Genomic DNA, 24950 nt, shown 5'->3' on the forward strand with positions numbered 1-24950 from the left:
GCCCACATCAGTTTTCTTCTGAGAACGTTTCCGCACCACAACGCGGAACCACCAGATAAAAACTGTGGGAGCATGGAAACAGTGTGCGAAGAGCAGAAAAATTGGAAAGAAACGGTGACTAACACCACCACCAGGGTAGTGCCAACACCACAGACCCCAAGGGCAGGGAAAGAAGAAAAAAGAAGAACAAGCAGAAAACTGCGCAGCCACCCTGCCCGCACATAGACAACCTCCCAACCCTGTGCCCCGAAGGGAAGAACAGGCATAAAAGTCATGGCACACGTAGGAAGCCCACCCCTCTCATCCTGAGCAAGGAATGGGACCAGTCCCAAGACAGACGGGGACAAAAAACCACCAAGCCACCCCAACCTAGAGGGCAACCACCCACAAGGACAAGAGCAAGACATGGCTGGAGGGCCTACAAACCAGAGGATAGCAATGGAAGGAAGGGAGGGGAGGGAGGACAAGGACATAAGCAATCCGCCCCCCAAACCTGGAGTAGCCAGAGCAGCAGGGCACCGGCGCACCAAAACCCCATCCTCCAAAGAACCAAGGGAGGAATGAACCGCCCTCAGACGGAGCCACCCATCAAGAACAAGGAAGGCACTCACAGGAGACACAGCCACTCACCGGGAGACCAACCCAAGGGTCCTCGCAGAATAGGGGAGGAAGGACGGGCCGTAAAGGAATCTGCGGCTAGAATCGTCTCTACCAGATATATCGTTACCGAAGGTAAGTAACTCGTACATCTGATAGAGACTACTAGCCGCAGATTCCTTCACGCAGAATAGATACCCTAGCAATACTCCCTGGGAAAGAGGGTCTGCGAAAGGACCCCACCAGCCAAAGCAGAACAGAGGGCCCCACAGGGGACCAAATCTGTGGACCAGGGAGAAACGTGCCCCTGCCGGGCCAAGGGAACCCCCACAAGCAGAACCTCACCGACCCCAAGGGGACGTAGGAGGAAAGGAAGGCTGAAGAGGCTCATACACTCACAGCAGAGGAACCAAGGGCAAGGACGGAGAGGCCGAAGCACCCCACTCCCCCACAAGGCAACATAGCTTCCGCCGAATGCCAAGAAAGGAAGACGGAAGAAGAAGAAGAAGAAGAAGCCTAGAGGGCCCAAGGAAACCAAGGAGAAGAAGGCAAGCCCATTCCAGATGGAGAGCAGCCTGCCAGCCAGAACAATGCCGGCAGTCAAGGCCAGAAGCAAGAACAGCCCGAGGCCCCAGGAAGACCAAGTAGACAACGCCTAGCAAGGGAGAAACACAGGGACATCCCAGACCGCAGAACGGGAGAGGAGGAGAGGCCCGGGCCACCACCACGAGTGGGCGCGCACGATCTCAGGAAGCAAAAGTAACCTACGTAAACACCATGGAGAACAGGCACCCGAAGACGACCAGAACCCTCCAGCAGAGCGCAAGCCATATGACAGCTACCATAACCCCACATAGGGCACGTGAAGTCCCAATATATGGGAACCCTCTTTGGAAGAACTTCTGCAGCAGAGGAAAAAAACACCCCCGCTACAGGCTTGACAGCAGCCCAAGCAAAGCAGAAGGCCCAATCTCAGGGCCAAGTCTGCGCAACAACTCCTGCAGAACTCACACACAACAACAAAGGGGCCGTCCAGCAGCCATCAATGCCAAAGTCCCAAGGAAGGACGTAAACGGCCAGAAGAACATACTCCACAACTAGAACCGCCGGCCTGAGAAGGCCCAAAAGCAACCCTAACTCAGAAGTCACTGAGGGGACGGAGGAGGACGACGACGGAGCCCTGCCAAGAGCCTCTGGATGGCGGAGTCGGCCGGCGCATGAAACAACAGACTGCCATCAAATGGGAGATCGAGCCTCTCCCAAATATTTTCAGGGAAGACGCTGTCCCGAAGCCAAGCATGGCGACGGAGAGCGACTGAGGAAGCCATGGCCCGACCCAGCGCCTCAGAGACGTCCAGAGCGGAGCAGAGAATAAACGCCGCAAGCTCCTGGCCATCCAATGCATGGTGCCGCAAATTCACCTGAGCAGGCTCCTGGGACGCTGCAGACCCCAGAGACTCAGCCGAGTCCCACAAACAGGAGGAGGCCCTAGACAGCACACACAAGGTGTTAAGGGCCCGCAGGGCCGCGCTGGTCGAGGTGAAAATGTTTTGTCCCCAAGTGTCCAGCCAGAGGGCCTCTCTGGATGGCGGGGCCAATAGGGGCAGAAGGGAGGGAAAAGCAGTCCGCAGAAGGGGACTGGCAGTGGAGGGGTGAACGGACAGGCACGCTGGGTCACGCGGCGTCGGAAGGTGCCGATGCAGAAGATGCGCACGCACCAGGTCCCCGGAGGCAGGACGCCTCCAAGCCCCCGTCAAGGCAGAAAGGAGTGAACCTTCAAAGGGAAGCAAGATTTCCCTCCCACCAGAACCCTGGTGGAGGACCTCCAACAGATGGTCCGCCGGAAAATGAGCCACCGGGTCACCCATGCGTAGAATGCTCACAGCCGTGGACACCACCTGAGCGAAGGCCGCACCTGCATCCATAGGGCCCAGCAGAGGACAAAGCAGCTCCTCTGTGGGCGACGGCTGCAAACTAAGGCGGCCGTCCCCGAGGCCAAGCGGGGCGGGCAAGGGCCAGACCTGGAAGTCAGGAGGAGCCGACGAATGAGGGACCTGCCGCTCTTCCGACGAACACCCCTGCCTCAGGAAGGGCGGGGAGCCACTCTTCGACGCCGGTGAAAAGAACACCACGCGCCGACCAGTCTCCGGGAAGGACGATACCAATATGCAGCCTGCCTCCGGAGAAGAGGGAGCGTCCGAATCCGCGGTATGACCCCTGCGCGGAGCCTTCAGGCAGGACACTGGCGCCATCTGGCGTCACCGGGCAAGGGACCTCCAAGTCACCCCGCACCGGAGACCGGAGTAGAGCTGGAGCCGCACCGGCCCCTAAGCAGCGCCGAGATGGCGCCGGCCCGACCCCCGCCGAGGCAACCATCTGCGTGGGGGAACGGAATGGGCCCGGGGAGGGGCCCGACGCGCTCCGCTGGCCGTGGCCCAGAAGGAGGCGAAGGTCCGCCGGCAACCCCTGTGGCGGCGCCAGGGATGATACAACCTCCGACTCGCCCTCCAACGAGGCAGCCACATGCGAGGAGGTACGAGAGGGGCCCGGAGAGGGTCGCGGGGTCTGCCCTCGACCTGGAGCGGGACGAGGAGGGGCCACTGACCCCTGTGGCTCCGCATTGTCCAGCTGCTGCCGGCGCCATAGTGGCGTCACCTCGGCCTTAGACAGGACCACCCTGCCAAGGGACCGAGAGGGGCTCGGGGATGCGACCCGAGCCCCGGTGACATCCTGCGACACCACCGAGACGCTGTGGAGGTTTGCGGCTAGGCAGAGATGCCGTGGCCTGAAGGAGGTGCCCCAGAGGAGCCGCACCCCAACAACACCACATCCTCCAAGCCTGGATGCGACGTAGTCGGCGCCGGGGTCAGAGCCACCGGCGGCGCCGCTGAGTGCCCTGCGCAAGGCGAGGGATCTGCCGACACGCCCCCAGAGGGGAAGGAGGAGGAGACGACAGCGAGGCCTGCAAAGCCGCCGCGTAAGTCTCCATCTGGACTCTCGATGCCCCAACACCGGGAAACGGTGGATAGGACGACACGCGGGGGCACCTCACCCGCGGAGAGTCCACGCCCCCGGTAGGCCGGAAACCAGCCCCCGGGGACGATCTGCGACACTTACCCGCTGGGGAGCGACGCTCACGTGGCATCGAAGAAAGTCGAGGACGACGACCACGGCCAGATCTGAAGCCGTCCGTCGAAGCAGACCGAGGGGAGGACGTCAACCTGGAGAGACGCGCCGAGAGAAGTTTCGACGCTCCCGCCGCAACTTCGGCTTCAACTTTTGGCACGCCCCACAATCTGAGGTGCCGTGATCCTCCCCCAAACACCACATGCAAATGAGGTGAGGGTCCATCGCCGACATAAGACGCCCACAAAACGTGCAAGTTTTAAAGCCCGAAGGCATTCGCACACTGTTTCACCAAAAAAGAATGGAAGAAAGGGGGCCTTAAACAGGCCGGCAGCACGGAACAGATATGCGTTGCACGCGGAAAAGGAAAAAACTGACGTGGGCGGGGCGGTTCTTATGTGACCTCGCTGACGTCACGTACGTGGACGACGCCTGGGCAGAGTCGCATGGTGTTGCCCCGTCCCCGGCGCGCAGGGATGCTGTGGCAAAAAGTTTCCGGATCCAGTCTCACGCCTGGGGATAATTCTACGTGAAGGAATCTGCGGCTAGTAGTCTCTATCAGATATAACGGTTTCCAAGACGTCATGAACATCGTATTTCATTAGGTCATCCGTGCCAGCTAAATTCCCAATCAGCAGTTCTTACACATATCCGCATCCAAATTCAATAACGATTTCCTTGTAAACAGCTATTACAGTGGTCTTGTAAAAGCATCTTCCTTATTTGCAGTCCAATCCCTTCAATTAAAGCCCCATTCAGCTAAGACGACCTCATTCCTCGCAGCCGGCCCGATAAATCCCGATAAATCCCACAATTTATTTTCATTATTTCCTTTGCCTCAGAAGACCACCTGCATTTCAGTTGGAAATTTGAACATATTTAAAATTCTTTATTTCGGTTAAGCAAACCATAAAAGAAACAACCAAACAAATCATGAGTATGTCATTTTAGGCTAAAAGAGCACTTTGAAAGACAAGTGTGCAAATAAGGAATAAAAACACTCAAATTGATATAATAAAGAAAAATGACATTGACATTATATGAGTAAGACAATTCCACACAATTCATGACTTTGATCTCTCTAACACAATTGTGGGGCTGAAGTGCAAGTGCATTATTAAAATCTATATACATCAGTATCCAGGTTGATAGCCTGAACATTAAGCACAAAAAGGAATTGTCCCTAGTCTAAGAATGTAACGCCCTGAACGTCTCAGGATCGTTTAACAGACACGATAATGAGAACGCAACCACTTGTGAAGGTTTAGTTATTTTAATGAAGGCAAAAATAATACAAGGAATAAACAAAGGTTATAGTCACTGGAATCCTCCAGGCTAAGTACGTTACCAGCCCACAGCACGGATGGTCCTAACCGTCCTCTGCATATACGCCGATCCCGGCGTATGCCAACAGAGGGCAGAAATGAAATGGCCGACAATGCCAATCGGTAGGCTGTGAGGGGGCACGAAGAGTGTTGGGGAGAATCGAGGAGTCAGGGAAACACCCAGCCGGGGTCTCTACCTGAAGGGAGCAGCCGCTCAACCTCTTCCTCAGACTGCACCGGGACGCGGAGTCACCTCCTGGTGATGCGTCACCGATACCCCAATCACAAGCAAAGAAGACTGAACCGAGAGCAGCCGCTCGATCGATCCTGTGGACTTCCGAGTCTGTAACGCGGCAAACACCTCCTGGTGTGCGTTACAGCTGGCAGTCCCTGTATCTCTGGTCGGGCTGGGAGTTACGACTCCAACCAGCAAAAGCGCCACTGCGCTTTGACTCAGCCGAGTCAAAAAGCGAAGCTCAATGGTTATCCGGTAGAGCTTCCGGGTCCTTCACAGGTGACGATGGGGCAAGACACGGCCCAGGGAGTAACGACTCGACCTACCTCCGTTCTTGCCTTACTGGAGCACCACTCCGGAACACTGCTCTTCACTAAGCAGGTACGTCGGTGTAAACACAATATCCGACAGCGTTGTACCTCCCGGTTCCTCCCTTTATAGGGCGTGTTTTCCTTGAGTTATGTAACAGCTCTCCTGTTTACATAAGGGCGTGTTTTCCTTGAGTTATGTAACAGCTCTCCTGTTTACATAAGGGCGTGTTTTCCTTGAGTTATGTAACAGCTCTCCTGTTTACATAAGGGCTTGTTTTCCTTGAGTTATGTAACAGCTCTCCTGTTTACATAACCTCTCAACCGCTAAGCATCCTGGGAGATGTAGTCCGTTGTCGCTGGTTACCGTTTTCCTCCCCTCGCATGACAGGAATTCTTGACAAAGAACAAGGCACTAGCACTAATCACAATGGGCAGAATAAGATACATAAAGTGCAACTATAAAAAAATATTTAAAAGTATAAAATAGCAGCATTAATTGGTCAGTATAGTCTTGATTGGGCAGCACGATCTGTTTTATCTATTCATTCATACCAGTCGACCCTATTAACTGTGCCCTCCTGCTACTCGTCCAAAAGTGTCCTAAACATTTTGCAGTGGCACAGGCGAAAAGAGGTCTGGCATCTGATTTTAATATCCGTAGGGCGTCTATAGAGTTTCGGGTCCCTAGTTGTCTGCACACAGGAGCTAACCATTTGCTTCTTGGCTTTACATATGCTTTGCAGGCAAAAAATACATGTCCGATGGATTCATGTGGACATGGACAGGAAGGACAGCCCTTAGGTTGGAGTTTGTTATTCTGCCAAGAATTGGTAATAGCATTAATTGGTAAGCTACTGTGTCTATACTGTGTGTACAACTTCCAGCTGGCACCTTGATAATATCGAAATGGCTTTCTAGGTGGCAATTAGATTTCAAATCAGTGAAAGCGTCTGTTAGGCTGCCAGGTTGCCTCTTCCGAAAGTTGTTCTCGTCAACCCAAGCCCAATACAGGATTTGTACTTGGCTTCTTGAGTATGAAGGTGTGTGGCTGATATCCCGAATTGGGAACCCAATACCAGACCATAGGGCATTTACTTATTTAATCCAGCCAATTTTATTAGCGGTGTCCAAACTAGAGACCTCGCAAAAAAGCAGCTGCATAATGTGCCCAATCAGGGGTAGAGGCCAATCTGTGCCAAAACAGCAATGGGCACAGCCGCGCAAGATCATAAATGAACTTAATGCCCAGATCGAGCTTGAGAGGTAGACGAGGTGTACTTAGAGGAAGGGATATTAAGTTCCTAAGGAACTTGTTTTACACAGCTATGAGCTCGTTAGAGAGTGCTGTGCTGCACAGCTCCGCCCTGTAAAGGGCACTGGCCACAGCCTTGCAGTTGTACAATTTAAAGGCAGGAGCTACGGGCCCGACATGCGACAACCAATGCTCCCTCCTCAAAGCACCGGTAAGCTGGGTAAATTTCAAGGAAACTTTCTCAAAATGTCTCTTCCAAGTCATTCCCTCTGATAGTTTAATACCCAAATAATTGAAGGAACTAACCCTCTCGAGCAGGATATTATCCAAGAGTAGGTTTCCCTTAAAAGATTTGTGCGGGTTGAACATCATTTGTTTGGTTTTGGTGGTGTTGATGACCAGGCCCCTCTCATCGCAAAATGCCTTAAAATGGTTTAAACGTTTTTGGAGACCCATGGGAGTTTTGGAAACCAGTAGAGTATTGTCAGTAAATAGCAATGTAGCAATTTTTGGGTTCGCCAGAGATGGTGCATCAGCTGGTATAGAGCACAATAAGCCTGCTACCTGATTGACGTACAGGGAGAAAAGTGATGGAGCTAATACACATCCCTGGCGGACCCCCCGCTGGATCGTGATAGGCTCGGTAAGTTGCCCCTGGTTTCCCACCTCACACGGGCATAGTTTCAATCATGCAACCTGACTAATATTTGCAGGATCTCCAAAGGCATTCACATGTCCCTAAGCACCCGCCATAAGGAGTCCCTGGGGACAAGGTCGAATGCGGCTTTTAAATCAATGAAGGCAAGGTATAGACTTCCCTTGCCCATGGCAACAACCTTCCAGTGTAACATAACTAAGCAAAATACTTGATCCATTGTGCCAGTCTTCCGCCAGAATCCTGCTTGGAGTGGAGAGAGGATGTCATTCTCCTCCATCCAGTCCTGTATTTTGGCCAGGACGGAGCGACAGAAGACCTTTTGGGCACATTCGATCAAGCTGATCGGACGGTAGTTGGAAGGCATCGACCTGTGCCCTTTCTTAAAAATGGGTACTACTTAAGCCCCCTTCCATGAGTCAGGAATCGTCCCCCCACCAGCTATGTCATTGGCCAACATCATGAAATATGTAGCCCAGTTTTCCCTACCTACGTGAGAAAGGTCACCTGGGATGCCATCCGGGCCAGGGGCTTTCGCAGGTATAATTGCGTCCAGAGAAGACAAAATTTCCTCTCTGGAGAATGAAAGAGTACACGCTGGGTGGCCTATGTCCTGGAACAACTGGTTTCTATCGTAAGTTCCAATGAGAGAGTAGAGGTCGCTAAAATGTTTATGCCACTCTACAGCTGGAATGTTGTTGGCCAAAGGGGGCGATCTTTCCAAATTGCCCTTGGACAAGGGGGACCAGAACTTCCTACTATCTGGATGACGGCTAGCCTCCCCAAGATCTTCCCACCTCTTTTCATCCCATTCTCTCTTCGCTTTGGCCGGTTATTCCTTCCTAGCTTCGCAAATGCTTAGTGTGTCCCTATTTCTAATAGCTATAGACAGTCTTCCTCTCGACACTCTGCATTCCTTTTTGAACCATAAATTGGAGCCAAATGGTCTACCCTGTTTTGGCCCGGTCTTGTGGCCACAGACAAGAAAGACTAGCCAGGTGTTCAAAGAAGTCTTTATGTGAGCTACTGCAGGCAAATGTTTTGGGAAAGTCTGACTCCACATTCAAGGTCTCTAGGTGCTTTCCTAGGTCATTTGTGATCAATCTGGTCTTGGATTCATCTGCCATAACTGCAGGCCATTTGTGCCGACGTTCATTATTGGAGGGGATTACCTCCTTGGTACTCAATGGAATCAGTCTGACCTTCGCCCTCTCGCCCCATGGATGTTCAACAGTTAGGCTAAGGGAATTATGGTCACTGTCACAGGACGTGATGATGATCATGTCCTGTACCAGGGGCCATAATGCAAGGTCATTAGAAGATAGTCAATCCTACTCGCCCCTTTTGGTCCACTAAACGTCATCCCTCCTCCTTTGTCGGAGCTGGTTCTCCCGATTGCGGATCTTAGCCTGTGTTCTCAAGAGATGGCATTGAGCTGCAATGCTGCTTTCAACCATTTTTTAATAGGGGTAAGCTCCAGAAGTGGCACCTTAGAACCACTTTGTCCGGATGGACAGAGAGAAAAAGAGGTTAAGAAGAAAGAGCATGAAGCTCACTCACTCTTCTGGCAGAGGTGATGGCCACCAGGAAAGATGTCTTTAAAGTGAGAAGACGAAGAGGACAGTTGTGAAGTGGCTCAAAGGGAGCACACATCAGATATGTCAGAACCAGGTTCAAGACCCACTGAGGCATTATGAAAGGAACAGGAGGGAAAAGATGAGTAATGCCTTTTAAGAATCTATTTACAACAGGGGACTTGAAAATGGAAGGCTGATCTGGAAGCCGTAAAAAGGCTGAAATGGCCAAGAGATAGCCCTTGATAGTGCCCAGAGCAGAGCCCTGCTGGGCCAAAGAAAGAAGGAATAAAAGGACCTCTGAAAGAGGGGCAGAAAGGGGATCCACGGCCTTTGCTGTGCACCATGCCACAAACGTATTCCATCTGCAGGCGTATACAGTCTAAGTGGAGGGACGCCTGTCTGCCAAGATTACATCACAAACTTCGGGAGGCAGGTAAAAAGACGTCAACTGCCGCCGCTCAATCTCCACGCAAGGAGGTGGAGGCTGGACAGGTTCGGGTGGAAGACCATCACTGTTGCTCCTCCCGAAGAGGCAGTCGGCTCGGGGGATTGATAGCCATGTTGAGTAGCTTGGGATAGCATATTCTTCGAGCCCAGTCCGGAGCCACAAGAATGACTTCGGCCCAGTCGCGCTTTATCTTCTTCAGCACTCTGGGTGGAAGTGGTATATGAGGAAAGGCGTACAGTAGACCGCAACTCCACTCGCGCCGAAAAGCGTCGCCTAGCGAGTGCCGCCTTGGAAATTCCAACGCGCAGAACTGATGACATTGCACGTTCTCTTCAGTGGCGAATAGATCTAACCAAGGCTCTCCCCACTGCTGAAAGAGACCTTGCGCCAAGTCAGAGTGCAGACGCCATTCGTGATCCATCATGCACCAGCGACTGAGTTTGTCCGCCCTGGCGTTCAGAGAACCTGCCAGGTGTTGAATCACCAGGGAAATGCCCTGAGGTTCCAGCCATGTCCAAAGACGCAGAGCCTCCAGACATAGGGTCCACAACCCCACCCTGCCCTGTTTGTTGCAGTACCACATGGCGGTGGTGTCAGAGGGAAGAAATGCTTTCAGTGCAAGTCGGATCGCCCGAAGCTCCAAAAGGTTGATATGGAGCCGGGACTCCGCCAGAGACCAGAGTCCTCTGATCTCCGCCTCTCCCATGTGGCCACCACATCCCAGAAGGGACGCGTCCGTCACCACTGTGTGTTCAGGTTGGGGAAGGGAGATGGATCTGCCATTGACCCAATTGCGATTCGTGAGCCACCACTGCAATTGTTGCACTGTGCCCTCCGAGATCTGGACGTGATCGGACAGGTTGCCCTGATGCTGTGCCCACCGGAATTTCAGGTCCCACTGCAGAGCCCGCATAGGCGATCTGGCATGATCCACCAACAGGATGCAGGAGGCCATCAGGCCCAGTAGCCGGAGGGTCATCCTGACTGAAACCCGGGATAAAGGCTGAAAGATCGAAATTATAGCCTGAATATCCCAGACTCCTTGCTTGGGAGGATAAACCCGAAACTGCGCCGAATCCAAAACCGCTCCGATGAAGAGGAAATTCTAAGAGGGAATCAGGTGCGACATCGGCACGTTGATGGAGAACCCCAGCAAATGCAGGAGGTCGGCCGTAGTCTGGAGGTGGGAGACGACTGCCTGGGGCAAGCCCGCCTTCAACAACCAGTCGTCGAGATAGGGGAAGACTGGGACCCCTGATCTGCGCAGATGAGCTGCAACCACTGCCATCACTTTCGTGTACACCCGAGGGGCGCTGGTAAGGCCAAAAGGGAGCACGGTGAACTGAAAGTGCTCTTGGCCTACCGTGAACCGCAGGTAACGCCGGTGGGCCGGCAGGACGGGGATATGAAAGTAAGCGTCCTGCAAGTTCAACGCTACCATCCAATATTGCGGATCCAGGGCAGACAAGACCTGAGCAAGAGTGAGCATCTTGAACTTCTCCTTCCGGAGGAGGCGGTTAACGTTCCGAAGGTCTATGATAGGACGCAGACCCTTGTCCTTCTTGGGGACCAGAAAATAGTGGGAACAACCACCACGACCTACTTCTGGCCCAGGAACGCGCTCGATGGCCCCCTTCGCCAAGAGGGCCGTGACTTCCTGCTGAAGAAGCGCAAGATGGTCCCCCCGAAATGCGGTGGTATTGAGGTGGCATGGCTGGAGGGGAAGTGTCGAAGTGGAGGGAGTAGCCCCTTTGGTCAATTTGCAGCACCCACTTGTCAGATGTGATGTTGCGCCAGTGGGGGAGATGATGGCGAATTCTGCCGCCCACTGGCATTTGATGGACATGAAAGGTCAGACTAGGAAGTCTTTGCAGTGGATGCTGCGGGGGTGGAGGTGGACTGACCCGCCCGCTGACCCCCGGAACCGCCTCGATGGTTCCCATGTCCGCGGCAGCGCTGCGGATATTGCTGCACAGGCCTGTGGCTCTGGAACTAACGTGTTGATGCACCCCTTCCGTGGCCACGAAAGGAGCAAGAATCGGAATGCGGAGGAGGGCGAGTGGCCGACAGGCCCAAGTACTTGGCCGTAGCCCGCGAGTCCTTAAAACGCTCCAACGCACTATCCGCCTTATTGCCAAAAAGGCGAATGCCATCAAAGGGCATGTCCATCAAAGTGTTCTGGACATCCCCTGAGAAGCCAGTTGTTCTCAGCCAAGCGTGGCACCGAAGCGCCACCGTCGTGGAAATCGCCCTGCCCAGCGAGTCGGTGGTATCGAGCCCACAACGAATAGAGAACTTTGCTGCGTCTCTGCCAGCTGGTATAGCTTGGGAAGAGTACTGTCCGTGCCTCCTCCGGAGAGTTGGGCAGCACCTGCGCAACCGTATCTCACAGAGAGTGGGAATAAAGGCCCAAGAGGCATGCTGCGTTCACCGACCGCAGCCCTAAGCTGGCAGAAGGAAACAGCTTCTTGCCAAGGTGCTCCAGCTTCTTGGAATCCCTATCCGGAGATGCGGAAGGGAATGCGCTCTGGGAAGCAGAGGCTTGGACAACCAAGCTCTCTGGAGTGGGGTGTTGTGAGAGAAAGAGGGGGTCGCCCGGAGCCAGGCGGTGGGCCACGTTCCTGTCCAGAGGAGCCCCTGTGTTGGGCCTGGACCAAGTGCCCAAAAGGACGTTAGAAAGTGCGGCATTAAAAGGCAGCAAGGGCTCCGAAGAGAATGCCGCCGGCTGAAGCACTTCTGTCAGGAGGTAGTCCTGACGGCCACCGTAGGGAGTTCGAGGTGGAGGGCCTCGGCTGCCCCATGTACTACCACTGAGTAACTGGCTCCTTCCTCCGTAGCCACGGTAGGAGGAGACAGCATGCCAAGGTCAGGAGAAGTGTCAAGACCACTGGCATCCCCCAAATCCTCTATCAAGTCTGGATCATAATCACACTGTTGTGTGAGAGGGTCCTCAGACCCCTGCCAGTCCTCCCCTTCCTCTGAAGTCTGCGAAACAGGCTGAAAATAAGGAGGACGGACATAAGGGAAAAAGGGCCCCATCGGCGTCGGAATCAGCGCCGAGCAGTGTCGATCTGGCTCCATGTCCGAGGAGCGGGAGACGTCGGAGGTGGTGCCTGTGGGGTCGACGTCGGTGGAGGTGTTATAAAGGTCAACCGGCATCGACCAGGGTCCAATCCCGGAAGGTCCTGCAGCGCCGGAGCCACCGGTGACGTCGGGGCAAGAGCCACTGGACAAGGAAGGACAGGACCCCCAGTCGGGCACGCGGGGCCCGCAGGCACACCGGCGGGGCCAGATGGCCCAAAGAGTCGGGCTCGGGATACCATACTCTTCGAGCCCAGTCCAGAGCCACAACAATGACTTGGGCCCGCACCTGAGCAGGCATCGCCGACGGACCCAGGAAGGGTGGGTAGGCCGGCGACGACATTGCAGGCTCCGCCGGAGCCGCAGGGGTTGCACCACCCGCACCCTCAGGCGCATCGTGAGACGGGCGAGGGGAAGTCGAGGAGCGACGACGCTTCTTCGACTTCTTTTTGTAATGGTTTGACTGACCTGATCCCGAGTGCGAAGACTTAGATCCAGAGGAACGATGGTGACGGCTCCACGACTGGTCCCTCGACCTCCCATGGAACCGGGACCTTGAGCGGTGCGGAGCCGACTGCCAGACTTCTAGCAACTTGCGGGACCGCTCCCGCAAAGTCTTTGCCGCCATGGCCTGGCTGTCGGGGCACGACTTGGAGTCGTGGTCGCGCCCCAGGCAGTAGAAACACACGTGGTGTAGGTCCGTCACCGACATCATGCGGTGACAGTCCCCACAGTTCTTAAAGCCGGGCATCCCTACGACACCGGGAGTCGATCGACTCGAAGAAACTGAGACAAAAGGCCTCGAAAAAACTCAGTCAAAAAGTGACTGGGGATACTTGCTCTTCCCGGAGCTGCGCTTTCTGGCGCAGAAAAAGAAAGAACTGACGTCAGCGCGTGTGGGCGCGTCTAAGTAGCTCCAGCGAAGTCATCTCGGCGCCGACGATGCCAACGACGCTTGCGGAGCTGCATGACAATGCCTACCGACGCGCAAGGGTATTGCTGACAAAAACATTCCGGGTCCAGTCTGACGCCGGGGGGTAATTCTAAGGTAAAGAATCTATCGCTACGTGTTTCTTTCAGATACTTAATGCGGAGGCTGGAGCAATATCTAAGACTACCTGTGTGTTATAGAGTATGCTCTCAAGCTCTGAAGGAAAGCCCTCTAAGTGCATGTGGGATACAAAGGGAGTGTGCTTATTTTTTATCTTACGCATGCACTTGGGATCCTTTACTACAGGTGTAGGATAGTCAATCATTCTGAGAAAGTGATGAAATGTGTGAGCCCCCAAGAATCTGGGGTGCGATACTGGGTTGTTCCAGTGAATAAGGGATGTTTAGTTTCAGCCTAATCTTTGTAGGGGATGGGGAATGCGATCTCAATTCCATATCAACTAGATTCTGAACTTGTAGATAGTGTACTAGAATAAGTTCTGGGCATCAGTTGGGCTATTTTTAAGGACGCATCTTCCCTTATTATGGATCTACAACTCCTGGTATACCTCAACCAATGTATGGCCTTGTTTTTAAGGGTTTTAGCTTTCTCATATTTGGAGCGGTTGTTGTCCAGTTTGGGGATATGGGTCATGTATATTCGTTTCAACTGGGGTGCAGAATAGATATATCATTTTCCCAGCACACATAGATCCAGTGGGCACATCACATAAATCTGGGAGGTAAAAGTACATGAGTTTCAATGGAAGTCTGTACATGGACCAGGAATGTAGAGAAGCAGATATGTCTGACAGACAAATACATCTGAGTGTTTATATATCTTAAGGTCACAAGAAGGTAATGGGTACATGTATGTGATAAATGCGGTATGCAGGCACAATCAGCTTGAATATTGTGGCTTCAAAAAGGACATTAATTAGGATGCTTCTTAGAGGCTTAAAGAAGATACATTAAAAAGAAACCCCAGTGTCAGAATTCACTGCATTTTACCTTTGTTTACAGGAATCAGCATGGTCTGCACCCCTGAAGTAGCAGTGGTTCCACCCAGCTGCTTCATCTGGCTGGTGGGGATGGTCAGAACAGACTTTTGTGGACTTGACAGATTTGACTGTATCTTCAACAACCCTTAGGAAAAAGAGAGATTTTTGAAATAATTAAAGAAGGGATACTGAGAATCACCACAAACGCCAAGCATTCTTCAAAGACAGACCACTGACAATTATAGCCATCCTCTCCCATTTCTGCAATAAATTCTACAGAAGATGGTCACCAACTCTTGCTGTTCTCTAAATAGACAGGCATCACTTCACTCATTAAAAATAGCACCAACATCCATTTCATCACTTACGATTTCCCTAACACGAGGTGAGAGATGAATTGCCTCCATTCACCAAACTGACAAGTGCTGCTAGGAAACAACAAAGCCTACCTCCACTCTCCCATCAAATAAACTGCAAGACTTATCAGATACCTCCACCAATCTAAAGCTGACCACAATCTGCCTTCTCACACTCTGTCAATATACATGTTTTGTATTCACTGTTTCCCAAAGATAAGCTGCTTAGTACCACCACCTCCTCTAGCCTTATTCCAGTCAAGGACAAACTAACAACTCAATATTCCTCTCAATATTCTCCAAAGACAAGATGCAGAGACTCACACCACCTTCAATCATTACCCAATCAAAGTAAAAAAGAAGGGTTCTTAATTCCATCTGCGATTCTTCATTCAGGCGCGCGGCTGACAATCACCTTCCATCATTTGTAAGTCAAAGAAAAGCTACCAAGATATCTTATTTTGCAACAACAGTTTTACTGAGAAGTACTAACTCGCTGCCTCTTCTCATAACAAAGATTCAAGCAGAAAGGCAGCCCCAGTCCAGTTCCAGATTACCCAACACAAACAATTCTGCACCCCTTTATTAAGGAATTTTACCCCGTAAACAATATATAAACTGAGACTGTCTGTTTCCCAATTGTGATGTTGTCGAGGCTGGCTGGCGGAATTTTCACAAATCTTCATTAATATTATTATTATATTTTTTTTACAAGAGAACAAAATTATGTCAGACACCCAAAAACAAAGAGAAATTTTAGGAAAGCCTGAAAAAACCGCCTCAATAGTGTATTGGTTGCTTTCATAGTTTGGAGGGGAGGATTTTAAATAAAGGTTTAGTATTGAAGTCCTCAGCCCGTCAGGTTAAAGGCCGAGAGAACATTCCGATTACCTGGAGTGGATGTCTTGCCGCTCACAACGGGGGCTGCTGATATAAATGAGGAGGCACGCACAGCAGCAGCCATGCAGGGATTGCTAGTTGCTGATGCCCCACTCTGGACCTGGTTTACTAATACGGGGTGGTGCTCTCCAGATGCTTTCAATGCGGAAGTCACTGCAGATGATGAGCTGGAGTGTGCTGCGTCTACCTGCTTTGAACAGGGAAAAAGTGCCATTCTTGATTCATCTTTAACATACTTCACATTCAGTTTTGCATTAGTAACAACACAAAACATATACAATGAGAAAAGCAAACCATAAAAGCCACAGTGACTTTGTTTTCAGCAGCTGTGATCATTATTAGTGAGGTTAATGACTACTGATGCAATATTCTTACATTCTCAGCATAACTTGTTGGGAAGTTCCATCTTGAAAATCTACTCTGCCTTTAAAAAAAGCCACTAAAAACAAAATTCTGCCTCTAGAATTGAACATCCCCATATGCTTCACTCTGAACATTTAAGTCACGATCATTAATCTCCTCCATCAACTATCATCAAATATGTTCCCATCAGCTCTTCCTGAATAAGGTACAGGTACTTCATCACAGTGGCACACGTACTAGAACTTTACACCCCTCTACTTTATACACAGAATATGTCCGTCCCTGTTACAAGGAGCTGAAGAAAAAGTTACTTACCTTCAGTAAAGCCTTACCTGGTAGAGACTCTCTAGCTGTAGAGTCCTTATCTTAGAATATTCCGAGGCGTCAGACTGGATCTTAAAATGTTCGAGCAGTACCCCTATATGCGGGTAGGAAGTGACGTGTGCGATGCCTATATAGGTGCCACCCCAGCGCACTGATGTCAGTTTCTTTTCGCAACTGTTCATGACAGAAGTGCAGAGCCACAAGGAACACTGACAAACTGGTGTGCATTTCTAAGGCCCTTACAAGGGAGACCCTCACACAATCCTCAATCTGTGGCTAGATAGAGTCTCTACCAGATATCCTGTTACAGAATATAAGTAACTTGTTTATCTGATAGAGACTTCTAGCCGCAGATTCCCTGCCTTAGAATAGATACCAAGGCAATGCTTCCCCGGAGGTGGGCCTGTGAAACAGATTTAGATCATAAAGTCCTGCAGAATTGAGTGGGCTAAGTGTCCATGGTGACGGGCCGGACTGTCCAGGTAGTAGTGTATGATAAATGTGTGCAGAGATGCCCACGTAGCTCCATGACAGATGTCCAGGATAGGGACTCCGTGAGCTAACGCAGTGGTCGCAGCCTTAGCTCTTGTTGGATGAGCATGTAAGCCATCAGGGGGTTATTTTTGGCCAATGCATAGCAGATCTTTACGCAAAGCACTATCCATCGTGAGATGGTCCATTTCTGCATGGACTTCACCTTCTTATCTCCAACATGCCCTACCTTACGAAGAGTTGATCGTCCACCAAGAACTCTTTGGTATCATCAAAGTAAAACTGCAACCCTCTTTTTAGGGCCCTGGCAGTTCAGCCTCTTCTCTTCTTTAGAAGGGTGAGGCGGAGCAAGAAAGGTAGGCAAGGTGATATTTGGCCTACATGAACGGGTATCACCACCTTCGTCAGGAAGGAGGCACGTGTTCGAAGCACCACCTTGTCTGGGTAAAAGGTGGTAGAAGGAGGCACGTGTTCGAAGCACCACCTTCTCTGGGTTAAAGGTGGTATAATGAGGGTGCACATACAGTGCCTGAAGTTTGCTGACCCTCCAGGTCGATGTTATGGCTACTAGGAAAACTGTCTCGATGATTAGCCACGGAGAGAGCAGTTGTGCAGCGGCTCAAACGCGTGCATATCAGATAATTCAGAACCAGGTTTAAGTCCTGCTGGGGCATGATGAGTGGCCTAGGAGGAAAGGTACGTTGGAGACCTTTGAGGAAGCTAGTCACAACAGGTTACCTGAACAAAGAAGTTTGGCCCAGCAAAATGCCTAAATTGCTGATAAATAGCCCTTAACTGTGCCTAGAGCATAGCCCTGCTGGGCCACAGTCAGAACAAATAGTCAAACCTGAGAAAGAGGCGCAGAGAGAGGGTCAATGTTCCTGGATGCACACCATGCCACAACTTTGCCCCAGCAGTAGGCCAACACTGTTGTGGTGAAGGGACACCTGGTCGACAGAATACCATCACAGACTCCAAGAGGAAGGTTGAAAACTTGAGAGCCATCAAAGGACATGAACAAAGCTTGGATATCCTCTGAAAAGCCTGTGGTTCCCAGGCAGGAATGGCACCTTAGGGCCACTGACAATGGAATAGCTCTGCTTAGTCAGTCTGTCATATCCAGTCCACATCTGATGGTGAACTACATTGCATATATGCCATCTGCAATTACCTGCAGCAGCATGGCTCAGGCATCCTCTGAGACCATGGGCAACACTTGCGCAACTGAGTCCCAGATCGTATTGGTGTATCACCCCTAGAGTCACGTAGTGTTCACCAACCGCAGTGCTAGGCTGGCAGAAGAGAACATCCTCTTATCGAAGGTATCCAGCTTCTTGGATTCCCTATTCGGTGGAGGGGAAGGAATGTGCCTGGGTTGACTTTAGAAGTGGAGGACTGGACCAAGCTCTCCGGACTGAGGCGCTGGATGAGGAAACGGGTCCCTAGGAACAGGCAATGGTGGCAGGCAATTGTCCTGTGCACAAGAGCAACTCTGCAGGGCTTGAACCGGGCCCGAAGAGGACATCGGTAAAGGCTTCATTACATCGGAATAAGGGTTTGAAGGGGGCAATTACCTGTTGTAGCACCTCATTCAAGATGTTAGTCTTGACTACCACTGAGGGCAAAGGTGTTGGTGAATTCTCCGAAGAGTTGCACCAAATGCAATCAAGACCCGTCAGAGTCCTGATTGCATTTAGTGCAACTCTTCGACTGTGCTGTGTAGACAAAAAAATGAATAGAATTGGCTGTTCCTAAACCTTTTAAAAATGTACTCCGACCCGTGAAACACCATGATCGATTCCCTTTTGGCGATTTCACCGACACCTTTGCATAGCCCCCGCTTAATCCTTGGGGGCTTTGTAAGCGATTACCTATTGGGACTGGATCAGTGCCAGTCTCATGCACATGATGAAGAAGACTTATTGACAAGTTAAGGAATTCATGATGCCTTGATAATATTTCCACTTTTGCTCCAACCAGGACGAGTGTATTTTGCTACTACCCGGCTGTCACACTGTGATTTGTTTTGTCCTGAAGAAGACCCTATGTAATGACCCTATAATACAGACACCTGGGTCGAAACGTCAACGTACTACTCATGTCCTTAGTCATTATAACCATAAAGTGTTGACATTTCGGGTTACTGCTTGAACTAGATATTTGGACAGAGAGAAATGTATATATATTTTACTATGTTTTGTAATATATGTACTTATGTTTTGGCTGTGAGTTTTCTTTTCACTTTTTTCACCTCATGTCACATCAGTCCCTAATTAATCACTCACTTTGTTTATATGTGTTGTATGACAGTTTATCGACAAAAAGAAATATATAAAAAGGAAAAATATATCATTCTAAAAAGCTTTGGTGTGTGTTTGAGATAAAGAACTGTTTACTATTTGAAATTTACTGTTACTCTAAAGGAATTATCATCTACCAAACAGAACTTGTTTGTAGATATTAACAGCAATACCCAGGTTCTGAGGGTCACAGGGCTACCCAGATTACTATAATAGCTTGTTCTTTAAGGGGCATTTCAAAGCGGGTTATTCCAACATCACCTTTACCACCGGAAAGGGCTTGGCACAGTGAATCCATTGATATAAAACCCCATGAAGCTGTTCCACTGCAATCCACTATTGCACCTTGAAGCAATATTAAAACTGCTTCCCCATGTTAACCTACGGGAAGAGCAAGTCTCACAGGTAGTAAAAACACACAGGTTTTCTTCACTACCTGGGTGCATGTGCGCTATTGAACACACTTACCTGCAATGGCAGAACGGACACATAGTCCTCAGCACCCAAAGTGCAAGTGAGCCCACACCAGTCTGCAATGGTAGGCAGGACAGGGGTTTAACTAATACGGGGGTCAGGCTGCCCATGCAATCACTGGCCCCATAGGTGCGCACACGCAGCGGCCGGCACTAGAAGACTGCTCATAACTTTAATCATTATATACGCCAGTGCGCACACACCGTCTGCGATGGCAGACAGCCTCATGTTAAACAACATTGACTCAGCGCCACTTCTCAACACAGGTAGGAAGGGCGTGTGCACTTTCTCACTGCATTTACAGTGGAAAGTGCCCGGAGCCTGAAGGCCCCACAAAAGAATCAAAAAAACCCAGGCAGAAAAAGCAAAATGTTTAGGTAACCGCTACCTGATGAGTATAAGCTCCACTAAGTGCACCCCTCCCCCCAGCTGAAAAAGAAAGAGGTTATACTCAGCTTCCAGGAAGTCCTTCTCACTAAGGCAGAAAAACCTAGAGAGGCCTACACGTTTAAGTGGTTGACCCCTGGTCGGTGCTCCACTCTAAAAATCCATCCCCTGTAATGAAATGGACCACCTCAACGGTTTGAGATTCTCGCCCCTCATCTGAATTATCCAGCTGAGGGTCTGTGGTCCGTCTGGAGCAATAAGCGCATGCCAGTCAAGTTCGGCCGCAACTTCTCTCAGGGCCCAGACCACAGTGAAAGCTTCTCTCTTCATCGCACTCCACAACTGCTCCTGGGGGAGTAACCTCTGGGAGCTGAAGGCTACTGGCTGGTCTAGTCCTCGTTCAGCTGAGACAGTACTGCCTGAATACCATGTTCAGAGGTATCTGTGAGAAAGTGCCATCTTTCTTGCATGGTATGCCCCCACCTTTTGCTGAATTGCTGATGTACTTTGACTGAGTGTGACCTGGGCTCCTGCCAATCAGGTACCCAGGGCTTGTGTTCATTCCTTAAAACTGCATTGAAGCCTAAACCCAATTGGCATCTCTGGCCACATGTCAGCCCCTGGTAAATTGTACCATAGGTACCCAGGGCCCTGTGGCCAGAGAAGGCCCCTAAGGGCTGCAGCACTTATTGTGCCACCCTTAGAGGCCCTGTACCCTGACACACACACACTGCCTTTGCAGGCTGAGTGTCTTGGTGCAGAACAAAACAGAGTCGACATGGCACACATCCCTGTGTGCCATGCCCACAAACACACTGCCCTGGCATACCTCAGTCACCCCTCTGATGCCAGTGTGGGATTTAATGTAAGATGCACGACAGAGGGCAACTTAGAGTTGCCCCCTGAACCTAACCCACAATCCACGTCCTGCCTGAGAGGCTGCTTAGGATGCCACCCAGCAGACATATTGCTGGACCCCTGGGTAGAACCATCCGCTCTCCTGGGCCTGCAACAATGCACTTCCTGGTCGAGGTGCTAGGTCTCCTCCCCCAGGATGGGCGGGGGAAGCTTCAAAGGCTTTGTGAGCCTCCCCAGACCACTTGCTGTACTCATCAACTGGTCCCCACCAGTTCTAGCCCCCACTCTGGCGGAAAGACTGGCAGGAAATCCCAAGGGAGGAAAGGGGGTGTGCCAGCCTCTGCCAACCCCACCCCTCAGGTGGGGGAGGCGAGGTGAAGCACATCTCTGGGCTCTCGCCATCTTGAAGATGGGGAGCACTGCCCAGTCAGGACTAGGCTCCTGCCCCCTCCCACTGGAGAGTGGCAGGACAGAGGGTGTACCCACCCCAGGGAAGGGACCCATTGGTCCCTGCCCTTTACCTACCTTTAACGCCCCTAAATTAAGTATTTAGGGGCACTCTGAACCTTCCTTCCTCAGATCCCGAATCCGAAACAAGCAAGAAGAACAAGAAGAACGAAGACCTGCTGTGCAGCTGCTAATAAGAGGAAGACACCAACTGACTTGGCCCCAGCCCTAGAGGCCTGTCAACCCTCGAACCTGCTCCTGCTAAACCCCTGCGTCTCCAGTGGTCAGCAACCTCGAAAACCCCAGAGGACCTGACTGCCTTGATACTCTAAAAGACTGGGACTCCCACGAGCAGTGGTTCTGCTCAAAGCAAGTAACAAACACCTGGTGCCAGCCAGGAACCGCGACTCCTGCACACTCTGCACCCGCCAAGCCTGGCCTGTGCCGGAGAGGACAAAGACCACAAGGACGTCCCCCCGGTGACTGTGACCAAGAATCCAGGACCCAAGGACCCTCCTCGACGCTCCTGACAAAGCCTGCAGCCTCAGAACCAGGGACCCCTCAACCGCGACCAGCAGAGGGTAAGATTTCCCGATGCCAAAAGGCACCCCTGCACCTGGCGTCCTGCGGCCCCCTGTGCCCAACTCCTGGGTGCCTACCTAACCTACAGCTTCTCAACTTACCTCTCGAAGTGCTGGTCTAACCTGAGGAATCTCCGTCCCAGAGCTTGCAGTCTTTGTTCATCTGGTAGCTTCTCCATTGAAATCCATTGAGCGCCCGACGACTCAAAAGCACCCTGCACCCAGTCGCCCGAGTGCCCCTGGAAGTGCAACATCTATCCTATTCTACTTCCCTACTTGCCCTGAGTAAGTGACCAGGAGCCCAGCTCCCACAGCTGCGTGGCTTGCCTACTAGCAGCCACCAACCAAAGGCCCCCTGGCCGCCATAGGCTAACATTGGGCCTAACTCCCTCTGCACCCGGCTGCCCCTGTGCCGCTGAGGGTGTAACAACTGTACCTACCTGACCCTGGGAGACCCCTGAGTCTATGCCCAGAACCTTAACTCTGCCAGTCGAGTACTTACCTGAAAGCCGATAACTCACTTTTTCTCCATAGGGTAACATTGACTGGTTTCCCTTGGAAATTCTTCGAAGTGTCGAGTTTTGAAACTTTTAAATATGCACTAAAAATCAGCCAATCAACGAAAACGAAATTACTCACCTGTTGTCAGGAGAGATCCAAGTGCTGGATCTTGGTGCCCAGCACTGACCCTGAAAAGTAATTACAACTGTACTTACCAATAACTTGATTTTCCTCCATAGGATAACATTGCCTGGTTTTGGCAGAAATTCTTCTAAGTGTCGATTTTTGAAACATACAAATGTTCCTTAAAAATCGCTTGTGTAACAAAAACGATTTATTTCAACTGTTTACAGGAAATTCACCAAGGCTGAATCCAGGATCCAGCCCTGAGTAAGAAAATCATATGCAAAGTAACTCAGATTGCATTTACTTAAAAACTCCCATTGAGCTCAATGTTATAATTGTGTTTGAATTGTGTTGCCTATTACAACAACTGTAACTATTGCATTTAAACGTCTATTGCTTATTGAAAGTATACAACTACAGCATTTAATTCTGAGAAAGTATTTTGAAACCTATTGTTGGTTCTAAAATAAAACTACTATACATTTTTATATACAAAACAATTGGCCTAGAGCTCAGTTCTTGAGTGTGTGAGACCATTGGCTGACTGAGTGTGTACAACAAATGCTTTACACTGTCCTCTGATACTGCCTTACTGCTCAACCAAGCTACCACTTTAGGGAGTAAGGTTATATCTAACTTTAGCCTCTGCCAAACCTCTGGGTACTGTGGACTCTGAGCTCACTGAACCTTACTTTGGTTCAGTATATACAGAGCCACTTTCTTACAGTATCCATATGAACGATTAACTTCAGAGAGAAGCTATGGGCCTGGAGTATGGGAGCTGAGCACACGGCCTGTTTGAGGGAGTCAAATACGGTTTGGCAGGCCTCTTTCCAGATTACATTTCTGGGCTGCTTTTTTAAAGTCAGTTCCATCAAGGGGGTCACAATGGTGCCATATTCCTTGATGAACCTTCGGTAGTACTCGGCGATGATCAAGAAGGCTCTAACCCCTGTTTGGGTCTTGGGGAGCTCCCAGGCCAGCATGGATTCCACCTTCACCTGGAGGGGTTGCCCTTTACCCCAGCCTACCCAGTGTCCCAAGTACACCACCGATCCTTGCCCTATGAGGCACTTACTGGCCTTGATAGTCAGGTCTGCTTGCTGCAGGTCCTGAAGCACTTCCTGGAGTTGAAAGAATTGATCTCCCCAACTGTTACTGAAGTCGTCAATGTGGTCTAGATATGAAGCTAAGAAGGCCTTCATCCCAAAAAGGACCTGGTTCACGAGCCTCTGGAAGGTGGTGGGACATTCTTGAGCCTGAAGGTTATGACCATGAATAGGTAAAGCCCTTCTGGAGGGAGTGGAGAAGGCAGTTTTCTCCTTGGCTCCCTCGGTGAGGGCAATCTGCCAGTACCCGGAGGGGGGGGGGGGGGGGGGGGGGGGGGATGGGGGAACGGGGGTCGAAAGTACTCAAATGCTGAGCCACACCCAATCTATCTATCAACTCATCTGCCCAGGGGATTGAATGGAGATATGTCCCGGTAACAGGGTTCAGCCCCCTATAGTCCACACAAAACCGTAGTTCTGGGGTGGGCCCAGAACAACCGACTGGACTAAGGGCTACTAGAGGGTTCTATGACCCCCAATTCTAGCATCTTGGACATCTCTGCTTTGATCGTAGTCCTCATATTATGTGCCAACCTGTAAGAATTGCTCTGGACGGGGACTTGTCGCCTGTGTCCAAGTCATGGGTGTGCAGGCAAGTCGTTCCCAGGATAAGGGAGAACAGAGAGGGGAAACTGTCCTAACACTCTGTGACACTCCCTCAGCTGGTCAGGAGTTAGGGTGGGGGAGAGGATTACTCCTTCTACCAATCCATCCATCTCTCTTGATTCCAGGAGGTCATGGAGAGGCTCACTCTCCTCTTTCTCCTCCCCCTCGGTCACCTTTATCATGGTAACCTCAGACCTCTCAAAGTGTGGCTTGAGGTAATTGACGCGCAGTACGCGGAGGGGATGCCGTGAGGTCTTGAGACCTACCAGGAAGGTGGTCTCCCACTTCCTTTCAATCACCTCGTAGGGTTCAGTCCATCGGTCCTGAAGGGCCCCTGGCTCTACAGCCTCATACACCCAAACTTTCTGACTGGTTGTTCAAACAGGAGTTTTAAGGGGCATACACATACTCCTTTCTGATGGACCTCCTGATAGGCAAACAACAGGCATGGTAAGAGGACATCCGATATTCTCCTCAGAACCACAGGTAGGTCTTGAATCATGCCTTTTACGGTCTTGTTAAATCTTTCCACAAGTCCATTAGTTTGGGGGTGGTACGGGTGGAGAACTTGTATGTCATTCCACACTC

At 51.0% G+C, this 24950-nt stretch overlaps 1 protein-coding gene across 4 annotated transcripts in view; it reads right to left on the bottom strand.

The window, feature by feature from the left end:
- YEATS2 (YEATS domain containing 2) overlaps positions 1-24950 on the bottom strand; it is a 1415500-nt gene that overhangs the window by 559879 nt on the left and 830671 nt on the right. For 2 of the 4 annotated variants that reach the window (XM_085634927.1, XM_085634929.1), the window contains 2 exons: positions 15786-15981; positions 14549-14683 (listed from right to left, as the gene is read on the bottom strand). In XM_085634927.1, coding sequence (XP_085491053.1) covers positions 14549-14683; positions 15786-15981 — 331 coding nt within the window. Of the gene's footprint in view, positions 1-14548; positions 14684-15785; positions 15985-24950 lie in introns of all 4 variants that reach the window. The other 2 variants (XM_085634925.1, XM_085634926.1) reach the window with 1 other exon arrangement.

This window comes from Triturus cristatus, chromosome 11 (assembly GCF_964204655.1).
Source record: "Triturus cristatus chromosome 11, aTriCri1.1, whole genome shotgun sequence".
Lineage (NCBI taxonomy): Eukaryota > Metazoa > Chordata > Amphibia > Caudata > Salamandridae > Triturus > Triturus cristatus.